The following is a 22,631-nucleotide window of genomic DNA, read 5'->3' on the forward strand; positions in this document are numbered from 1 at the left end:
CAAATTGGGGTGCTGCTAATTTCAGGATTGCCACCTGTATTGCTACTGACAGTACTTCGACCTGCCCACAAAGAACAAATTGGGATTATGTGTTTTTTTGGTGATAATCAAAATGATATTTAGTTGCTGTCAGGTATAACTCTGGAAAGTTTTGACAGACTCTTGACTTGTTAAAGGGAGCTTTTGACAACAGACATTTTCAACATCTGGGTTCCTTTGGGAATTAAATTGTATGTAGTGGACTTCTAGTGGCAGCATGCAGGAAAAGATCGCACCTAAGGTAGCTGGGGCCTGATAAGAGAGAGATTGGGAAGGACTTTGAGGCGGGGCGATAGCATGGAATGGAGCTGAAGGGGGTGGAGGAAACCTTGTCATGACACAGCGACCAAATAGCCTCGCTGCAAGCTCAGCTGCTGGTGCTGGAGGAGAGGATTAAAGGTCTGAGGGCAAAGGTCGAGGATCTGGAGAACAGGTCAAGGAGGCAGAACCTCAGGATTGTGGGGTTGGCAGAGGGGGTGGAGGACCCGAGGCCGACCAAGTATTTTTCCCAGATGTTTGCAAAATTGATATGTTGGGGGGAGACACATGTCCCCTCCTGTCCCACCGAACCCTCCGGTTGAGGCAACTGGCGTATAAGCCGTCACGAGCTGTGATAGTGTGTTTCCACAGTTACCAGATGAAGGAGCTGGCCTTGAAATCGGCCAAAGAAAATTGGGATGTGAGGTGGGAAGGCAGCAGCAATTCATATTTATCAGGACGTCAGGCAGAGCTTGCAAGGAGGTGTGCGGTCTTTAATAAGGTGAAGTTGGCATTGTACAAGAGCAGTATGCATTTTCATGTGGTGTACCCGGCGAGATTGAGAGGCACGCACAATTCAAAGGATCACTTTTTTGAGACATCAGAGGAGGCGCGGAGGCTTTCGTCAAAGAACAAGGCCTTGGACTAATTTGAATGGGTTTGAATGGGATTTTCTTTTTTGAAAATCTTTTTATTGGCTTTTCTCATATTTATAAACAGTTGTTACTTTATATGCCTTACATTTTTCTTGCCCGTGCTAATTTGTTTTATTTTACAGAGAGGTTTGTCTTTGTTTGACTAACTGTACGTACATTTTGCTGCCCTCCGGTCTATGATATCCCCCCTTCCTCCTCTCTCCCCCCATTGGTTTCAGCACCCTTCCTCTTCTCTTGTGGTTTCCCCATTTTTCTCTCCCCCCAGGGTTGCACAGTCCTTTGGTTCAACTTCTTTTCTTTTCCCTGGCTTACTCCTCGTTGCTGGCCTCGGACAGGTTTTTGAACAGGCCGACAAACTGCCCCCAAGTATCCAGGAAGCCTTCCTCTGACCCTCGGATGGCCTACTTAATCTTCTCCAGGGGGAGAAATTCCGAGAGGTCAGCGGGCCAGTCTGCAGCTTTGGGTGGTGCTGCCGATCGCCAGCCAAGCAGGATTCTCCGGCGTGCGATTAGGGAAGCGAAAGCAAGGGCGATGGCCCCCTTCCCCATGTGTAGATCTGGCTGCTCTGATACCCCGAAGATTGCCACTATTGGGCATGGCTTCACCCTCACCCCCACAACCTTGGACATTGCCTCAGAGAAGGCTGTGCAGAACCCAGCAAGCTTGGGGCAAGCCCAAAACATGTGGGTGTGGTTGGCCGGGCCCCTCTGGTATGGTTCACATTTGTCCTCCACCTCCGGGAAAAACCTGCTCATTCAGGTTCTGGTCAGGTGCGCTCTATGCACCACTTTGAGCTGCATTAGGCTTAGCCTTGCGCAGGAGGAGGTGGAGCTCACCCTGTTCAGGGCTTCGCTCCAGAGTCCCCGTCTAACTAAAATCTACTACACTTTAAGGGTCCGTATCCCTCTATTCCCATCCTATTCATGTATTTGTCCAGATGTCCCTTAAATATCACTATCGTCCCTGCTTCCACCACCTCTTCCGGAAGCGAGTTCCAGGCACTCACTACCCTCTGTGTAAAAAACTTGCCTTGTACATCTCCTCTAAACCTTGCTCCTCGCACCTTAAACCTATACCCCCTAATAATTGACCCCTCTACTCTGGGGAAAAGCCTCTGAGTATCCACTCTGTCTATGCCCCTCATAATTTTGTAGACCTCTATCAGGTCGTCCCCTCAACCTCCGTCGTTCCAGTGAGAAGAAACCAAGTTTATTCAACTGCTCCTCATAGCTAATGCCCTCCCTACCAGGCAACATCCTGGTAAATCTCTTCTGCACGCTCTCTAAAGCCTCCACATCCTTCTGGTAGTGTGGCGACCAGAATTGAACACTATGCTCCAAGTGTGGCCTAACTAAGGTTCTATACAGCTGCAACATGCCTTGCCAATTCTTATACTCAATGCCCCGGCCATTGAAGGCAAGCATGCTGTATGCCTTCTTGACTACCTTCGCCACCTGTGTTGCCCCTTTCAGTGACCTGTGGACCTGTACACCTGGATCTCTCTGACTTTCAAGACTCTCGAGGGTTCTACCACTCACTGTATATTCCCTACCTGCATTAGACCTTCCAAAATGCATTACCTCACATTTGTCCAGATTAAACTCCATCTGCCATCTCTCCGCCCAAGTCTCCAAACGATCTAAATCCTGCTGTATCCTCTGACAGTCCTCATCGCTATCCGCAATTCCACCAACCTTTGTGTCATCTGCAAACTTACTAATCCGACCAGTTACATTTTCCTCAATCATTTATATATACTACGAACAGCAAAGGTCCCAGCAGTGATCCTTGCGGAACACCACTAGTCACAGCCCTCCAATTAGAAAAGCACCCTTCCATTGCTACTCTCTGCCTTCTATGACCTGGCCAGTTCTGTATCCACCTTGCCAGCTCACCCCTGATCCCGTGTGACTTCACCTTTTGTACCAGTCTACCATGAGGGACCTTGTCAAAGGCCTTACTGAAGTCCATATAGACAACATCCACTGCCCTACCTTTGTGACTCTATCAAGTTAATGAGACACAACCTCCCCTTCACAAAACCATACTGCCTCTCACTAATATGTCCATTTGCTTCCAAATGGGAGTAGATCCTGTCTCGAAGAATTCTCTCCAGTAATTTCTCTACCACTGACGTTAAGCTCACCGACCTGTAGTTCCCATGATTATCCTTGCTACCCTTCTTATACAAAGGAACAACATTGGCTATTCTTCAGTCCTCCGAGACATCACCTGAAGACAGTGAGGATCCAAAGATTTCTGTCAAGGCCTCAGCAATTTCCTCTCTAGCCTCCTTCAGTATTCAGGGGTAGATCCCATCAGGCCCTGGGGACTTACCTACCTTAATATTTTTCAAGTCGCCTCTCATCCTCCTCCACTCCAAAGAGAAAAGCCCTAGCTCACTCAACCTTTCCTCATAAGACCTATCCTCCAAACCAGGCAGCATCCTGGTAAATCTCCTTTGCACCCTTTCCAATGCTTCCACATCTTTCCTGTAGTGAGGTGACCAGAACTGCACACAATATTCCAAATGTGGTCTCACCAGGGTCCTGTACAGTTGCAGCATAACCCCACGGCTCTTAAACTCAAGCCCCTGTTAATAAACGCTAACACACTATAGGCCTTCTTCACGGCTCTATCCACTTGAGTGGCAACCTTCAGAGGTCTGTGGATGTGAACCCCAAGATCTCGCTGTTCCTCCACATTCCTCAGAACCCTGCTGTTGACCCTGTAATCCGCATTCAAATTTTTCCTACTAAAATGAATCACCTCGCACTTATCAGGGTTAAACTCCATAACCTCCATAAACTCCACACTCTCTGTGTGTTAGTAGTATTAAAAGGGATGGGACGTAGGGGGATTCCTCCTTCTGCATGTATCGGTATATGAGCACAAACCCAACATTGGGACACATCGGCATCCCTTGCAAACACATAGGACATATAAAGGTACGTATTCACATGCAATTCTCGTTTGCTTTTCTGGAGACAGTTGTCTGTTCCCAGCAGTTCCAACACAGTATCAATTTTATCAGATCCATCCGTATTACTTTAAATTAACAATGTCCCAAAGCCTATACTGGCCGCCGTGTCGCGTCTTTTCGTCCGACGTCACTTCGTCCAACGACACTTCGTCCACGTCTTTTGGTCCAACGTCTTTTTGTCCGCCCGTCTTTTGGTCCAACGTCACTTCGTCCAATTATCCAATTACAAATTAACTCCGTATAAAACCATTTAATTGATAAAATGCAAGTACAATACAGCAAGTGAATTTAATTGCTAAAATGCAAGTAATTGATAAAATGCAAGTAAAATGCAAGTTGAAAAATGCAGTTAAAAAGTTAAAAAATCTAAAAATGCAGTTATAAAATCTAAAAGTTTACTAATTACTTAAAATTCCCGAAATTACTTAAAATTGATGTAAATTGTAAATTCCCGAAATTCCCTAAAAGTTAGATTTCCAGAACTGTACCCGAGAGAGAATAATGGGGAGAGGACAAGATGATTTGATATTCTACAATTCCGACAGACACAGATATAAGTGGGAGTCTAATTGGATTTAGACAATGAGTGCAGTTCTGAAAGAAGCAGGTTTAAACTCGATTTTCGTCGAGTGACTAAAACCTCTGGTTGACAGTGGGTTCTGACATTACAGGTCTGAAATGATCAAATATTCCATCAGATGCAATGGCTCTCATCACGCTGGAGCATACATGGGTGAATATCCTGCAGCTTATCTTAATAATGTCTGGAGATCAAGCAGCACAAATGCAGAACTCAACTTCAAGAGGCGAAATAGGTGGAGAGGATCCTTGAGCAGTAACATTGAAAAACTAAATTAAACTATTTGTAATTGGATAATTGGACGAAGTGACGTTGGACCAAAAGACGGGCGGACAAAAAGACGTTGGACCAAAAGACGTGGACGAAGTGTTGTTGGACGAAATGACGTTGGACGAAAAGACATAGCACCCTGGCCGCGCGCTACTGCCCGCGATCCCGTTCAGCTTGCTTGGAGGTCAGAGAGGAGAGGGTCTGTAAGCCAAGCAAATCGCATATATTCAAATATTGGTTTCAATTGTCACCTGGATACGTTGAGTTCAATGTTTCCAGACCCCTTTCCCTCTAATGTCTATACATGCACAAGTATCGCCACTAATTATAACTTGGTATGACCCGTTCCATTTAGGGGCGAAACCGGGTTTTGCAGGTAACGTTTTCGCCATTACTCGACTCCCTGCAACAGGGACGTCAGGAAGTGTCTCAAGTTCTCTCTGTGTGTCTCGTTGTTCCTAACTGACCTTTACTGATTTACACATCTCTTTAAGTTGGGCGCTCAGTTCCAGTACATGACGTCTGATTCTATCTTTCAGCGGACCTACATCGGCCCCTCCAGTGATAATGTTCTCTGGTAGTTGCATCGCTCTCACAGTCATTAATTCATACGGGGTCAAACCAGTTGTACAGTTTGTTGTAGCCCTTAATTTCATCAGGATTATGGGTAACACATCAGTCCATGTTAGTCCTGACATATGAATGGCTTTTGCCAAAGCATTTTTAAGGGTTCGGTTCATTCATTCTACCATTCCAGAGCTTTGTGGATGGTAGGGGATGTGGAATTTTTGTTTTATACCCATGAATTGGCACACTGTTTTTATTACTTTCCCAGTAAAGTGCGTTCCCTGGTCAGAATCAATTTGTAGCAGTACTCCCCATCTCGGGATGACCTCTTCTGCCAATATTCTGGCCACCATGGTGGCAGTGCAATTCCGAGTAGGGAACGCTTCCACCCACCGGGTAAATTGATCAATAATCACCAAACTGTACGTCTTTCCATGGGATGGTGATAGGGATCCCGTGAAGTCTATTTGCAGATGTTCCCATGGCCCTTTGGGCCGGGCTGGTGTCCTATTTTTATTTTTATGGGTCGACCGGGATTATATTACGCACAGGTCACACATCGGTGGCAATACCGGGCTATGTCTCTCCCCATACCTTTCCACCACCATTCCTTTCTCATACTAGCTGTCATGGCTTCCCTTCCTACATGCGAGAGTCCATAATATAATTTCAGGAGGGTATTTTGTATACGTTCTGGCGCTACATTATATCTCCACACACCATCATTCCCTCTATGGACTGTGTATGCTGTCCATCTCTCTCTCTCTCTCTCTGAGATGTCCACGTGCAGCTTTTGGATATCTATTTTGTTTTCTATCGGATCTGCTGCAGATACTGGGAGTCCATCAACTACCTCTTGTTCTAATGCTAATTGTGCAGCTCTGTCTGCGGCTTGATTACCTTTAAATTTTGTCCACTCAGGGTCTCCTTTCCTGGTGGGCCTTGATCTTGATTACTGCAACTTCTCTAGGGAGCTCACAAGCCTTTAATAGGGCTTCTATCCTCTGGCTGTGTTTGATTGGGGTTGCGTCTGTAGTTATGAATCCTCGTCGTCTCCATGCAGTCATATAGTCATGTACTACCTCAAATGCATACCGGCTTTCAGTGTAAATGTTCACAGCCTTTCCTTCATATAATTTTAGGGCTTGTGTGAGTGCCACTAGTTCTGCTACCTGTGCTGTTAATCCTCCATCGCTCCTTCCTGACTTTATCGTTCCTAACCTGTCATTGACCACTGCCCAGCCTGTCCGGGGTAACCCCTCCATGTATTTGCATGACCCGTCAACAAAAAGGGTTTCCCCAGCTACTGCCAGCGGTACATCCTTTATGTGTTCTTCCTCTGTATCTGTATCTATGTCTCCACAGTTATGTGGTTCTCCTGAATCCAAAACTCTCTCCGCCGGATTATATCCGGTGTCTCTTACTATAGTAATTGATTTGTTAGGAGGTAATAGGACAGCTTCCCATTTGGCTCTCCTCATGTTTGAGACGGACTTTAATTTTCAGGTCTTTAACATTTCTACTAGGGTGTGTTTGGTATGGAGGATTATGTCTCCGATCATTATTATTGGTTCGCTAACTTTTACTGCCCACGCAGCACAGTCTAATGCCGCTATACATCTTTGTAGTCTGGTGACTACCGGACCTTCTGCCGTCGAGAAATATGGGTTGTCGTTTATCTCCATGTTCTTGTGTCACTACCGCGGAGTAAAATCTCCCTTCATTATTGCAATGTAGGTGGAAGGACTTGTTAGCGTCTGTCAGTCCCAGACCCCGGGAGCTGATAGTAACTGTCTTCAGTTTGTTATATGCTTCTTCCTGTTCTGGTCCCCAATCTATGGAGTCTAGAGCTGGCTTTCCTCCTTTAACTAGCCTTTGTATAGGTTTGGCTAGTTTTGCAAACTCGGGGATTAGGCTTCGGCTATAATTAAACAGTCCCAGTACCTTCCTAACTCCTCTTACAGTTACCGGGCATGGCATTTGTTGTACTGCTTTCTTCCGGTCTATCGGCATTTCTTTGAGGCCCTGTGAGATTAAATGTCCTAAATATAGCACTTGTTCTTTTCCAATTTGTGCCTTTTTGGGACTCACTTTAAATCCTGCAATGTCCAATTCGCTTAATACCACATATAATGCTTCCTGGTGTCCTGACATTGGATTCTGAGGCAATCAATGTATCATCAACATATTGTAAAATTGTACTCCCCTTTGGTAATTCTATTCGTTCCAGAGCTTCACTCTCAGTGGAAGATTGCAGGGCTATTATGGCAGCCCTGTGGTAGTTGGTCCATGTGTACTGTTTATCTCCCACCGTAAGTGCAATTTCTTCTTGAGATTCTGGGTCCAGGGGAAGGGACCAAAACCCGTTGGCTATGTCTAATGCGGTAAAGATTTTGTGCTCCGGTGACAATCCATTCAGGATTGTCGAGAGGCTTGCTACGATAGGGTGCAATTTAGGCGTCACTTTATTGAGGGCAGTGTAGTCTATAGTGAGTCTATAACTTCCGTCTGGTTTACTCACCGGCCATGTAGGGGAGTTGGTGGTGCTTGTGGTTTCCCTTAGGATTCCCTTTTCCACCAGCCCTCTGACAATTTCGACTACAGCTGCCTTTGCTTAAGGTTTAATCAGGTATTGTCAATGCAGTGTATGTTCGGGCCCGGGCACCTTTATAGGGTTTATGTTGACTAAACCAGTGTCCAATTTAGTATTTGCCCATACTCCAGGGGCAGAGGAGCAAATGGTCCCGAACCCCTGTGTTTCCAATCTCCAGTCTCGGGTAGTGGCAGTGGCAATTTCAATAGTCTCAAGGTTGCTTGTGCGCCTTCCCATTTTCACTTTCCGCCCATCCTTGGTTGGCCAAATTAGTTCCCCTTTCCCACAATCTCATATTTTCTCATTAAATAATTTCCCATTATTGTTCCTTCATTATTTTTACATACGTTAATTCGCATTGATACAAATGATTAATTTCCACCAATGTGGTTTCACTTAGGTAGGCAGGTGTTTTACTTCCTCCTACTCCAGTGATATAAATAATTTTATTTGAGGTAGGCAGGGGGAGGTCAGCAATTGATATAGATGCGCCTGTGTCCACCAACATTTCACATTGTCGGTCCCCCACACGTGCAGACACATAAATCCTCCCCTCTTTTTTGCTCTTAATTATGGGTGCCGCAAACCATCAGTCTACATTCTCCTCGGTCCCCTGCTTCCTACCTTCCGCGGTGGACACACGACGGGGCCGAGGTTTGCCATGTTTATCCCAACATGTAGCCTCTGTGTGCCCGTTTTTATTGCAATAATTGCAACCGGGTCCGCCATTCCCAGAGTTGTTTCCCTTCTTTGATGGTCAACATTTGTTCGCAAAATGTCCCTTTCTGCCACATGTGGCATTCTTCTCCTATTGTGGAGGAGAATGCTGAGATCCAGGCTATTAGAATAGATGGCATTGAGGTGCGTAGGGAAGAAGTGTTGGCAATTCTGGACAAGGTGAAAATAGATAAGTCCCCGGGGCCTGATGGGATTTATCCTAGGATTCTCTGGGAAGCCAGGGAAGAGATTGCTGAGCCTTTGGCTTGGATTTTTAGGTCATCATTGGCTACAGGAATAGTGCCAGAGGACTGGAGGATAGCAAATGTGGTCCCTTTGTTCAAGAAGGGGAGTAGAGATAACCCCGGTAACTATAGGCCGGTGAGCCTAACATCTGTGGTGGGTAAATTCTTGGAGAGGATTATAAAAGATACGATTTATAATCATCTAGATAGGAATAATATGATTAGGGATAGTCAGCATGGTTTTGTGAACGGTAGGTCATGCCTCACAAACCTTATCGAGTTCTTTGAGAAGGTGACTGAACAGGTGGACGAGGGTAGAGCAGTTGATGTGGTGTATATGGATTTCAGTAAAGCGTTTGATAAGGTTCCCCACGGTCGGCTATTGCAGAAAATACGGAGGCTGGGGATTGAGGGTGATTTAGAGATGTGGATCAGAAATTGGCTAGTTGAAAGAAGACAGAGAGTGGTGGTTGATGGGAAATGTTCAGAATGGAGTTCAGTTACGAGTGGCGTACCACAAGGATCTGTTCTGGGGCCGTTGCTGTTTGTCATTTTTATAAATGACCTAGAGGAGGGCGCAGAAGGATGGGTGAGTAAATTTGCAGACGACACTAAAGTCGGTGGAGTTGTAGACAGTGCGGAAGGATGTTGCAGGTTACAGAGGGACATAGATAAGCTGCAGAGGTGGCAAATGGAGTTTAATGTGGAGAAGTGTGAGGTGATTCACTTTGGAAAGAATAACAGGAATGCGGAATATTTGGCTAATGGTAAAATTCTTGGCAGTGTGGATGAGCAGAGGGATCTCGGTGTCCATGTACATAGATCACTGAAAGTTGCCACCCAGGTTGATAAGGTTGTGAAGAAGGCCTATGGTGTGTTGGCCTTTATTGGTAGAGGGATTGAGTTCCAGGAGCCATGAGGTCATGTTGCAGTTGTACAAAACTCTAGTACGCCGCATTTGGAGTATTGCGTACAGTTCTGGTCACCTCATTATAGGAAGGACGTAGAAGCTTTGGAACGGGTGCAGAGGAGATTTACCAGGATGTTGCCTGGTATGGAGGGAAAATCTTATGAGGAAAGGCTGATGGATTTGAGGTTGTTTTCGTTAGAGAGAAGAAGGTTAAGAGGTGACTTAATAGAGGCATACAAAATGATCAGAGGGTTAGATAGGGTGGACAGCGAGAGCCTTCTCCCGTGGATGGAGGTGGCTAGCACGAGGGGACATAGCCTTAAATTGAGGGGTAATAGATATAGGACAGAGGTCAGAGGTGGGTTTTTTACGCAAAGAGTGGTGAGGCCGTGGAATGCCCTACCTGCAACAGTAGTGAACTCGCCAACATTGAGGGCATTTAAAAGTTTATTGGATAAGCATATGGATGATAAGGGCATAGTGTAGGTTAGATGGCCTTTAGTTTTTTTCCATGTCGGTGCAACATCGAGGGCCGAAGGGCCTGTACTGCGCTGTATCGTTCTATGTTCTATGTTCTATGTGTAACACTTCCCCTTCTGACCCCCGTTAGCGCCGTAGGTGGCGACATGCTCCTGTTTTATCTTGACTTGGTGTTTTTCCTCTCCGCCTGGTATTCCGGAGGCCCATTCCACTAACTCATCATACTCTCGGAGCGCTACTATTCCCATTTTTAAAATGGTCTGGTGGTTACTTGAGAGCGTTCTCTCGGGGGTCGTTGTCACCCGAGTCCGACAAACTCTGGAATGATCAGTTCTCTCTTGCCATATACACACCTTTATATGTTGGAGCCACCTTTATAGGGGTGTGTGGGGGGGGGGGGGGGGGGGGGGGGGGGTGTGGAAGGCTTGTGTCGGGGTTTCTGGAGGGTTTAGAGTATCCTGAGGTGGAGGTGGAAGAGTGTGAAGGGTTGAAGAGGCCATTGGGCACAGAGGAGGTCTTGACAGCAAAGGGCAGATGCAGACAAGACATTTGCGGGACAGCTGGTGTCGATATTAATGGGGATATTCAGTGAGGGATGGGGGTGGAAATGTAGTGCAGAAGGGGACAGAAGTAAATGGGGTCTTTAGGGACTTTTACGAGGGATTATACCGGTCGGAACCTCCGAGGGGGAGAGAGGGGATGGAGAGCTTCATGAACAGGCTATATTTCCCAAGGGTTCAAGAGAGGCTGGTAGAGGGGCTGGGGGCGCCGATAGAGTTGGAGGAGCTAGTCAGGGGGATCGGGCAAATGCAGTCAGGTAAGGCCCCGGGGCCGGACGGGTTCCCGGCAGAATTTTACAAAAAAATATGCGGACCTGGTGGGTCCCCTGCTGGTGCGAACTTTCAATGAGGCATGGGAGGGGGGGCTTTGCCCCCGACGATGTCGCGGGCACTGATCTCTTTGATCCTAAAACGGGATAAGGACCCCTTGCAGTGCGGATCATATAGGCTGATCTCGCTCCTTAACGTAGACGCTAAGTTGCTGGCGAAGACCCTGGCTACCAGGATAGAGGATTGTGTGCCAGAGGTAATTCATGAAGATCAGACAGGATTTGTCAAGGGGCGGCAGCTCAACACGAATGTGCGGAGACTGTTCAATGTTATCATGATGCCGGCAGTGGAGGGGGAGGTGGAGATAGTGGTGGCGCTGGACGCAGAGAAAGCGTTTGATAGAGTTGAGTGGGGGTACATGTGGGAGGTGCTGGAGAGGTTTGGATTTGGGGAGGGATTCATCAAATGGGTGAGGCTGCTTTACGCGGTGCCGATGGCGAGTGTAGTCACAAATGGAAGGAGATCGGAGTATTTTAGGCTGTATCGTGGGACCAGGCAGGGGTGTCCCCTGTCCCCCCTGCTCTTTGCACTGGCGATTGAACCGCTGGCCATGGCGTTGAGGGAGTCAGGGAAGTGGAGGGGTCTGGTGCGGGGTGGGGAGGAGCACCGGGTATCGCTGTATGCGGACGACCTGCTGTTATATGTGGCGGACCCAGAGGGGGGAATGCCGGGGGTGATGGAGCTGTTAGCGGAATTTGGGGGCTTCTCGAGCTATAAGCTAAACTTAGGAAAGAGCGAGGTATTTATAGTGCACCCGGGAGATCAGGAGGAGGGAATTGGGAGGCTCCCCTTCAGGAGGGCAGTGAAGAGTTTCAGGTACCTGGGGGTGCAGGTGGCCAGGAGTTGGGGGGCTCTTCATAAGCTTAACTTCACCAGACTAGTGGAACAGATGGAGGAGGAATTTAAAAGTGGGACATGGTGCCGCTATCGCTGGCGGGCAGAGTGCAATCCGTCAAAATGACGGTTCTCCCGAGGTTCTTGTTCCTCTTCCAGTGCTTGCCCATCTTTATCCCTAAGGCCTTTTTTAAAAGGGTGACCAGCAGTATCATGGGATTTGTTTGGGCGCATGGCACCCCGAGGGTGAAGAGGGTCTTCTTGGAGCGGCGTAGAGATAGGGGGGGGGCTGGCATTGCCCAACCTCTCGTGGTACTACTGGGCGGCCAACGTGTCGATGGTGCGTAAGTGGGTGATGGAGGGGGAGGGGGCAGCATGGAAACGGATGGAGAGAGCGTCCTGTGGGGATACAAGCCTGGGGGCCCTGGTAACGGCGCCTTTGCGTCCCTAGTAGCCCGGCGAAGGATTTTGCTACAGTGGAAGGACGCGAGGCCCCCAAGCGTGGAGACCTGGATCAATGACATGGCGGGCTTCATTAAGCTTGAGAAGGTTAAATTCGCCCTGAGAGGATCGGTGCAAGGGTTCTTTAAACGGTGGCAACCTTTCCTCGACTTTCTGGCTCAACGATAGGGTACTGGGATAGTAGCAGCAGCAACCCAGGGGGGTGGGGGGTGGGGGGGACGTTGATTATGTTTGCTTATTTTATTTAAATTTGATTTATTTAATTTTAATTTATGGTTAAGTTCTCTTGTTGGGGGGGGGGTGGGGGGAGTATGATACATGTGATGTTACGGTATGGGGGGAATTGTGGGTGTTATGGGGCTGTTAGTTGCATATTACTGCTTGTTGCTATACTTGTTGTTATATTTTTATATTTTCTGTAAAAAATTCCATTAAAAATTATTTTTTAAAAAAATTAATGGGGATGTTCGATGACTCTGTAACACGGCTTCCCAGTCCAAGACACTATTACAAGCATTTATTTCACTTATTTTAAAGAAGGATAAGGACCACGTGGAATGGCCACGATATTGGCCAAGGTGTTGCACTGAGGCTGGAGCCATGTCTTCTTCACATTATCGGGGAAGATCAGACAGGTTTTGTTAAAGGCTGACAATTGTCGTCTAATGTGCTTTCCTTGTCTGAGGGGTCGGATCCAGAGGTAATTTTCGCATTAGATGCCGAGAAAGCATTCAATAGGGTAGAATGATAGAATTTACAGTGCAGAAGGAGGCCATGTGGGTATCTTTTTGCGGTCTTGGAGTAGTTTGAGTTGGCACCAAGTTTGTGTCCTGGATACAACTGTTGTATAAGGTTCCAACAGCTAGTGTCCACACCAATAACATGCGATCGGGGAATTTCCAATTAACTAGGGAACAAGGCATGGGTGCTCTATGCCATTCCCCCCCCCCCCCCCCCCCCGCCCCCTTGTTTGCATTGGCGACAGAGCCTTTAGCCTTCACCTTGAGGGCTTCAGATAAGTGGAGGGGTTAGCGAAGGGAGGGATGGAGGAAAGGGTGTCCCTGTTCGCCAGTGGTTTCTTACTTTATGAGATGCACCCGATCCTCCCCATGGGCGATGTAATGGAGTTGCTGAGGCGCTTTGGCTCTTTTTCAGTCTACAAGCCAAACGTGGAAAAAAAGTGAGTGCTTTGCAGTTAAGCGCCAGGGAGGGGGAGTCAATCTATGGGTGCTATCTGGCTGGTTCCAGCTTTGGGTATCTGGGGGTTCAAGTAGCCCGGGATTGGGCCCTTCTCTGTAAGCTGAACTATATGAGCTTGGTAGGTAGGATCAGGACTGATCTGCAGGGGCAGCACGGTGGTGCAGTGGTTAGCATTGCTGCCTCACGGCGCTGAGGACCCGGGTTCGAATCCCGGCTCTGGGTCACTGTCCGTGAGGAGTTTGCACATTCTCCCCGTGTCTGTGTGGGTTTCACCCCCACAACCCAAAGATGTGCAGGATAGGTGGATTGGCCACGCTAAATTGCTCCTTAATTGGAAAAAATAATTGGGTACTCTAAATTTATTTTAAAAAAGGACTGATCTGCAGAGGTGGGATAATCTTCCTCTGTCCTTGGTGGGTAGGGTTCAGTCGATCAAGATGAACATTGTGCCTAGATTTTCATTTTTGTTCCAGTGTTTGTCAGTCTTCCTCCCCAGATCCCTTTTTGGGGAAGTCAAAAAGTTGATTAAGTCCTTTATGTGGGTGAGAATTCATCAAAGAGACAGTCCATCAAAGGGATATACAGTCAGGGGGACCCTGATATTGTTTACTGAGCAGTGAATGCGGAGACGATGTTGAGTTGGTGCAATGATCCGGGAGCTACATGGGTGCAGATGGAATCAAAATCGTGTAGGGGATCTGGTCAATGGGCATTAGCAACGGCCTCGCTCCATTCTCATTGGCAAAGTATTCATCAAATCCCGTGGTTGATTCCACTTTGAAGATATGGAGACAAATTTGACGGCATTTTAAATTGGGGTCAGTATTGAAACTGGCTCCAATCTGTGCAAAGCATTTGTTCGAGCCTGTGAGAGTGGATGCCACTTTCGGATGGTGGGAGAGGAAGGGTTTAGAGAGAATGGGTGATTTGTTCCTGGAGGGGTAGTTGCCAGTTTAGAGGAACTGTCAGAGAAGTTTGGGCTCTTACAACCTGACTTATTCAGATATTTGCAAGTTTGCAACTTTGCGAAACAGATTTTCCTGACATTTCCCTTGGCGCCACCAACCTCTCGAATGGAGAGGGTTCTCTTGCTTGCAGAGTCGGAGGAAGGGAGTATTTCCGGTATTTATGGATGGATTATATCAGAGGATTTAGTGTCGGTGGATGGGGTTAAGGCCATGTAGATGGAGGAATTAGGGCCCATTCTAGATGACAAGGTGTGGTGTGAGGCCCTGTGGAAGGTGAACTCCATGCCCTTGTGCATGGGCCTTGGCGATATTTGGGGTGTCAGTCTCACTGGAGCTACAGACAGGCACTGGGGGCAGATGTCCTAGCCTTCGCCTCGCTGATTGCCCGGAGGCGAGTACTGCTGGGGTGGAGTTCTGCTTCTCCTCCCAGCGTGGCTGGAAGATCTGATGGAGTTCCTATACCTCGGGAAAGTCAAATACACCGTAAGGGGAGCAACTGAGGGTTTTAACGGAGATGGCAGCCGTTTATTGTGTATTTCAAGAAGCTGGTCACCGTTAGTTGCAAAGGTGGGAGAGGGGGAAGAGTTAAGTTTTCTGAGGGGTTAGATTATGCTTTGTGGGATGTATGTGTGTATTGGTGTCTTGTTCTGTTTCATTGTTTTGTATTATTTTGTATTATGTATAAAATGGAAAAATTTGAATAAAAATATGTATTTTTTAATTGTATACACTGAAAAATGAGGGGTATCAGGAGGATGAAGCACACAAATCTGTAGCTTTAGAGAAAGTAAACAGCAGTTTAACTTCAAGTAATTCAAATCTGTGTGCTCTGCATTTCAGCATAAACAGCTAGAAACTATTATTTGCCGACATGATAATTATATTACGTTAATAATAAATGAGACAGGATCACATGCCAGTGAAGGAGAATTTTGAAGGAGAATTTACTCACTAATTGTGGAGGAGCTGATGACAGGCTCCCAGGCCTCTACGAAAGATGCCCTGATATGGCCACTAGGAGGCACATGAGTTTTGCCTGAAGCTGCCTGCTTCAGATTTTCTCTTTATGGGCAAGCGTTTGACCTTGACTCGGAGATCAGCCAATTGCAGCATGGATTAGTGATGTGTGGGATAAAGAGTCCAAAGTCCTCTGCTATGTGACGCTGCAAATTGCTGATCCAACAGATTGCACCACTGTGCACTGGAAAAATAAGCCTAATGATATATGTTTCGCTACTTTTAGTGTTGTTCATGTTGTGCTATTCCAACCCTTCTATTGTAATGGTTAGTCATAATTCAGTGAATATAGCATGGCAGGTTTGAGAAAATAATTTACAGTGTTGCTTGAGGCTGGGATCTACGGAGTACATTTCCGATTCAATATTTAAGGGAATAATGTCTTTGAAGTCACTTATAATGTTTGTTGGGAACAGATGGTGTGAGGCCAGAGAGTATACTCTATACTTTACAATAACACAACTCTGTTCCTTCTGTTTTACCACATTTATTTCAAAACAATTAAAGTTTTCTAGGTGCTGATGGACAAGTGGCATACCGGAACCTTATCTTAGGCTTGAACTGGCGAGAAAATCCTGTACCACCTGCAGATGTAATGGTTCCTTTCCAGGTAGGACACATAATGTAACATATTCTGCATCTGGTTTCTTTGCAGTAAGCCCAATGCCGAAATACTGGTAAACATTATACTGCGATTACTGGATAGTTCATCTATTTTGCTTTAATTGAAACGAATACTTTTTCATTTAGAAGGTTCCAAAAGAATGTCAAGCATTCATATTCTGCCCAGGCAAGACTTATACGTTTCAGAAGGCATGAAGTGTGGATGTTAACGGTTCATTGCCTGGTGTTGAGTACCATTTGCAACTCCTCAGATAATGAGGCAATCTGTGCCCACATGCTTGGGCTTGGGCTGATAAATAACAAGTGACATTGGTGCCGCACAAATGCCAAACAATCACCATCTCCAACAAGAAAGAACCTAACAATTTCCCCTTGTTATTCAACAATAGTGCCATCATTGAATCCCCATTATCAACATACTGAGGGTTACCATTGACCAGAAACTTAACTAAACCAGCCATTTAGAAATTGTGGCTATAAGGAGAGAGGCTGTGGCAACAATTCATCTCCTGTTTCCCAAATCCTATCCACTATCTACAAGACACAGGTCAGGACTCTGATGAAATACTCTCCACTTGCCTGAGGCAAACAGCTCCAAAAACACTCAGGTTCCTTGACAACATTCAAAACAAAACAGCCCACTTGATCGACAGTCCATCCGTCACCTTAAACACTCACTCCCTCCATCATCTTACCAACTTTTACAGATGCACCATAGAAAACATCCTATCTGGCTGCATCACAACCTGGTATGGCAACTGCTTTACCCAAGACCGCAAGAAACTTCAGAGAGTCGTGAACACAGCCCAGTCCATCACACAAACCTACCTCCCATCCATTAACTCCATCTACACCTCCCGCTGCCTGGTGAAAGCGGACAACATAATCAAAGATCCCTCCTACCCTGCTTACTCACTCTTCCAACTTCTTCCGTCGGGGAGGAGGTACAAAAGTCTGAGAACACGCACGAACAGACTCAAAAACAGCTTCTTCCCCACTTTACCAGACGCGTAAATGACCCACTTATGGACCGACCTGATTAACACTACACCCCCGTATGCTTCACCCGATGCCAGTGTTATCTAGTTACATTGTGTACCCTGTGTTGCCCTATTATGTATTTCTTTTATCTCCTTTTCTTTTCATGTACTTAATGATCTGTTGAGCTGCTCACAGAAAAATACATTTCACTGTACCTTAGTACACGTGACAATAAACAAATTCAATCCAATCCAATCTAATTGGCACATAGCAGAAGTAGTGTGTAACATCTACAAGATGCATTGCAGTGACATGCCAATACTCCTTTGACAGCATCTTCTCGAGGGAAATTAAGGATGGCCAACAAATGCTGGCCTTGTCAGTGATGCTCACACCTCAAAAATTAAATCAAAAAGAACCATTCCAGATCTATACTTACACACTGACTGTGCAGCAGATCCCAGATAACAGGCCCAAAGGCGTGGGGCAACACCACCATCACCATTTGTGAGATCTCAAGCTAAATTTGTGGCCATCCAACACTAATTAGTTGCTATAGAGATCCCTGTTCTTTTAAAGATTGGGTCCTCACCCCCAAGAGCTGATGGCCATTGGAGGGTTGGCAGCTCAACAGCACCACCCTAGCAGAGAGGGCACCATGGAAGTGGGGTACCAACCCAGCCAGTGAGTGGGAAGGTCCTGGTGAGGAAGCATGTGTTTGTTAGGGGGGGGGGGGATTGTTGTTGAGTGCAGGGGGATTGGGGTTGTTGCTGCCGGGGTCATGATTGCCTCCAGGAGGACCCCTCTGTGGACTACAAAGAGCCAGAAAATAAGACCTCCCTCCCCCTAAACCTGCAGTAAGGCTGCCAGGCTTGACCAAGCTGTCTCCCCACATGGTGGAGGGTCCATCCACTGCAGGTAAAATGCCAGTGGTAGCAGAAAGGAAATGGGCACTCCACTGCTTGCATTTTCGGCACTGCTCCCTCCCAACCCTGAATCATAGAATCCCTCCAGTGCAGAAGCAGGCTATTCGGCCCGTAAAGTATGCACCGATCCTCTGAAAGAGCACCCTCCCTAAGCCCACTCCCCCGCCCTAGCCCCGTATCCCCACCTGCACATCTTTGGACACTAAGGGCCAATTTAGCATGCCCAATCCTCCTAACCCACACAGCCTTGTACTGTGGAAGGAAAATTGAGCACCCGGAGGAAACCAACGCAGACAAGGGGAGAACGTGCAGTCTCCACACATACAGACACCCAAAACCTGAATTGAACCCGGTCCCTCTAGTGCTAACCAATGTGCCGCCATGCTGCCCTGGTAAATGCAATCCACTCTTTTCATTAGTTCTTACTTATAGCATTAACATCATAAATTATGCTAGTCACATTGAACATCTCTTTAAAGCTGCAGAATATCATGAACAGGAGTAAAAATATTTTAATTAGTGCTAATTTGATAGTGTTACATTATTTATGGTCATTTCATTTGGAGATGAAATAGTTGCTTATAAATCATTATACATCAGCTGCTTCTCTCCAGGATTGTTGCCTAATCTGCTAAATGTTGCCAGTACTTTCTGATTTCGTTTCCGGCCACAACAACACAGCAACTTAAATGAAGCCACTGTGCAACATAAAAGAAAATAAGAATTAATTTAAAGAAAATTTAGCCAGAAAGGAATTTAAAAATCAATAAAATGGGGAACAGAGTATTTTAAAAGTTTTAAAATACTTCAATCAGGGGCCGGTGTAGGCTCGATGGGCTGAATGGCCTCCTTCTGCACTGTAAATTCTGTGAAACTATAAATTACAGTACCATGCTATTCCCATAGTTGACAAAATGAGTTGTTAACAGATATAATTTATAATCATAGTAGTGTTTAGAATTGCTTTAGATATTGCATGGAATTCTTTGCTGACTCTCGAGTCAGCAAAAATCTAGATTTAATTTGTGAGATATATTGCACAGTCCTTTCGTCTTCATGAAAGTTTTACAGGACACAACAGTGGGAAAGTGGATACTGGCAAGCAGTTCCTCAGAATTTGTAATGTCGTGGATCTGGGAAAGTGGCTGTCAACATCTCTGAATAATGCACAAGTTCAGCCCCGTGAAAAAGAAACACTTAATGAGCTTGTTTGAAATTCTACCGTCTATTCTTTTAGCCAAAGCATTACCCATTTATTGAAAATAAGAGCAAAGAATTCCATGCAAATGCAATAACCATGTTTAGGCTAATTCCAATGGTGTAATTCGAAAGCCCACTTGGTAATTTCAGTAGAAAACTTCAGCTATGTGGCTGCTGTTTATTTTATGATCCAGAAAGGGTACGGGTGAGGTACATTGATCATTGGTCACAGATTGTGGAATGAAGGTGAACTGGGATTTGAGAAGGCCCATTTGGCAGGAAGATGATGCCATATTCAATATCTTATTCTAACATCTCTCTATCTTGTCACTTTATTCAAAGTGCCAAAATTTCAACCAAGTTCTAGGATGGAGAATGGCAGGATTGGAATTTATCCCATGTGAAATGCGCAGTAAATATCAGTGGGGGCGGAAAAGGGAGAAGAGTGTGAGTGCTTCCCTTACGTCCCCTACAAATGTGTCTCTGCAGATGTTCTGAAGCCACCAAAAGCCCATTATGCTCTTATAAAAACCTTGCTAAAACTCTCACCAGCTGAGAGCAGGTGTACATTCCATTGAGGCCCTTGGGATGGTCATGGTTCTCAGACAAAGGACGTAACAGATTTGAGCACCTTGCCCCAAGTATTTAAATTAACTCACCCTCAGGATTTGGGATGGGATCTGCAGCCTTCAGATGGTCAAAGAGGAATTCTGCTCCAGTGCACTTGCATTGGTGTGATGGACTCATCCATAAATGAAATGCAAATTGGTGTGATTTATAATAAATCTCTGATCAGGATAGGGGAACACAGATTGTATAACTGTCTGCTGAATTCCTGTGTAGACAGAACTAATTTTGCTTCCTGCTGTTTGTTGTTTCAGATTAAAAAAGCTGGGAGTGGGGAGTATCCACCTAAGCAAGTGACGAGCATCAACTATATAGCGTTCATAGAAGATTTGTTTGGCAAGCAGGAGTGAAGTGACACAGCATAGGTCTTGATTTAAAAAAAACTTACAAAAATGACTTTTACAAAATACTCCTAGGTCAATTGTTGTTTCATTATAGAATTTAGCGTATATGAGAAACCATTAATCTCTTTCGGTAATATACTTACAGTTAGAAATTAGCCTAAAACAAGAAAACAATGAGAGCTTTACCGAATGGTTTCTCCATGTGTAACTTGGATGTAATCGATTAATTAATTGATAATAAATCAACATATTTTGAAACTTTGCCAAACTTTATGGGTGACATTTTTCACAGCAAAACAACTTTCTGGAGCAATGACTGTTGTCTCAGATGGGCTTTCATCTCTCTTTTTCCATTTTGTTCCACATACAATGGTAGTAGACTGAAAATTGAAAGAAACATTGCCGACTTATTGCTAGAAGCCTGCCCCTTGCCATTTTGAGGTGGGCCTTGAATTGGGAATCAGTAATCGTGCTGGAAGTGGCCTGATAAATATTTGCATTGAGGTTTTATGACATAATTAGGGCATGGAAGATATTTTCGTGCAGTTGTGATCTGAAATTAATCGTTCACAGCCTGCTCTAATTTAAATTGCTATAGGGCACAATCTAATGGCCATGCCCGACTCAGGATGCGACGAGGCTGGTAAACCTCGCCGGAGGCCTCTCATGAGATTTACCTGGCTCGTTAAGCCTCGTGAGATCTAACAGGATCTCACGAGGCATCGCGATCTGGATCCCGCTCACAATGGGCAGGACCCAGATTTGCATACTCAAGTGTGCAGTCAGGTCCACTTAAATATGCTGTCGCCTGAGTTACCTAGGTGCAGGATCTAACACACGTGCATCGGAGACTCTGAGTGAGTGCCATTTAGCACTAGTCTCCACCAACATGGACTATGTGCACCGGCACTGGGGCATTTCTTCCAGATGATTGGGGACCCCTGGGTGTCAGGCTCTGGGTAGGGTAGTACCCTGGCACCCCTGATGTCACCTGGGCACTGTGGCAGTGCCAGCCTGGCACCCTAGCAGTATCACCTGGGTGCCACCCTGGCATTCCCAGGATGCCCAGGTGCCAAGGTACCTGGGTGACATCTTGCCCATGCTGGGGATCGAGCCCAGGGTGCCCTGCCCTTATGAGGGGCTCAAGGACCCCTCATTGGTAAGTTGGAGCACTGGGGCGTGCCGGGGGCCCCAGTGAGGGGTTCAGAGCTCATTAGCAGTGGAAATGAACCTAAGTGCGACTACTGCAGGGCGTTCCTCACCGTGGTCCAGAAATTAAGCAGGATCCCATTTAATAGCAGGCTCATTCTTGTCACTGCAAGCGTTGAGAAACACCTGGCGTAACGCACCCAACATGGGACTCTGTTTCATTTCCGTTAAATCCCGCCCCTAGTATTTGTCAGGCAACTTGCTGTTATTTAAAATTCTTTTTGAGTGCAGATTTGTTGCGCTTTCTTTGTTTGCAGTGGGTGTTGTTGAGACTACATCTGGAGTATTGTGTTCAGTGTGGTCTCTTTATTTGAGGAAGGATGTGGTGGCATTGGAGGAAGTTCAGAGGAGGTTCATTATATTGATTCTGGGGATGAAAGGGTTGACGTATGAAGAGAGATTGAACAGTTTGTGCTTATACTCACTGGAATTTAGAAGTTTGAGAGGGGATCTGATTGAGGTGTATAAAATACTAAATGGGATTGATAAAGTAAACGTAGACCAAATATTCCCCTTTGCGGAGCAATCTAGAATGAGAGGTCACAGACATGGGTTGAGAGGCGGTAGATTTAGAACTGAGATGAGGAGAAACTACTTTTCACAGAGGGTGGTGAATTTGTGGAACTCGCTGCCCCAATTTGTGGTGGAGTCTGAGTCATTAAATAGTTTCAAGAAGGAGCGAGATATATTTCTGATAAAAAAACAGGTTAAATGGATATGAGGAACAGGTAGGGAGGTCCATTTGAGACCAGGAAGAGATTAGCCATGATCTGATTCAATGGCGGAGTAGGCTCGAAGGGCTGAATTGCCTACTTCTGCTCCTAATTCCTATATTCCTTAAAGTCAACAACAAGCACTGGAAACTCACTTTTCTGAAAATACGAACCTTTTTTGACCATTGACCATGAAAAGGAGCCTCAACAACAGGCATAAGGATCACATGGTGCGAGCCTATGAAAATCCTTATCCTCCATTGCGTGGATAATAGCTTCAGAGTAGCAGATGTGCAATTTTCAGAGCAATAAATACATAAGGACTTTCAACTTTAAAA

General features: G+C 45.9%; 1 protein-coding gene across 1 annotated transcript in view; it reads left to right on the top strand.

The window, feature by feature from the left end:
- The window catches only part of efhc2 (EF-hand domain (C-terminal) containing 2), a 218,498-nt gene extending 197,864 nt beyond the window's left edge, over positions 1-20,634 (top strand). The window contains exons 14-15 of the mRNA XM_038802085.1: positions 16,177-16,279; positions 20,282-20,634. Of these exons, the coding sequence (XP_038658013.1) occupies positions 16,177-16,279; positions 20,282-20,377 (199 nt within the window). The 3' untranslated portion in view covers positions 20,378-20,634. The remainder of the gene's footprint in view (positions 1-16,176; positions 16,280-20,281) is intronic.
- The last annotated feature ends 1,997 nt before the right edge of the window (positions 20,635-22,631 follow it).

This window comes from Scyliorhinus canicula, chromosome 7 (assembly GCF_902713615.1).
Source record: "Scyliorhinus canicula chromosome 7, sScyCan1.1, whole genome shotgun sequence".
In the NCBI taxonomy this organism is placed as follows: domain Eukaryota; kingdom Metazoa; phylum Chordata; class Chondrichthyes; order Carcharhiniformes; family Scyliorhinidae; genus Scyliorhinus; species Scyliorhinus canicula.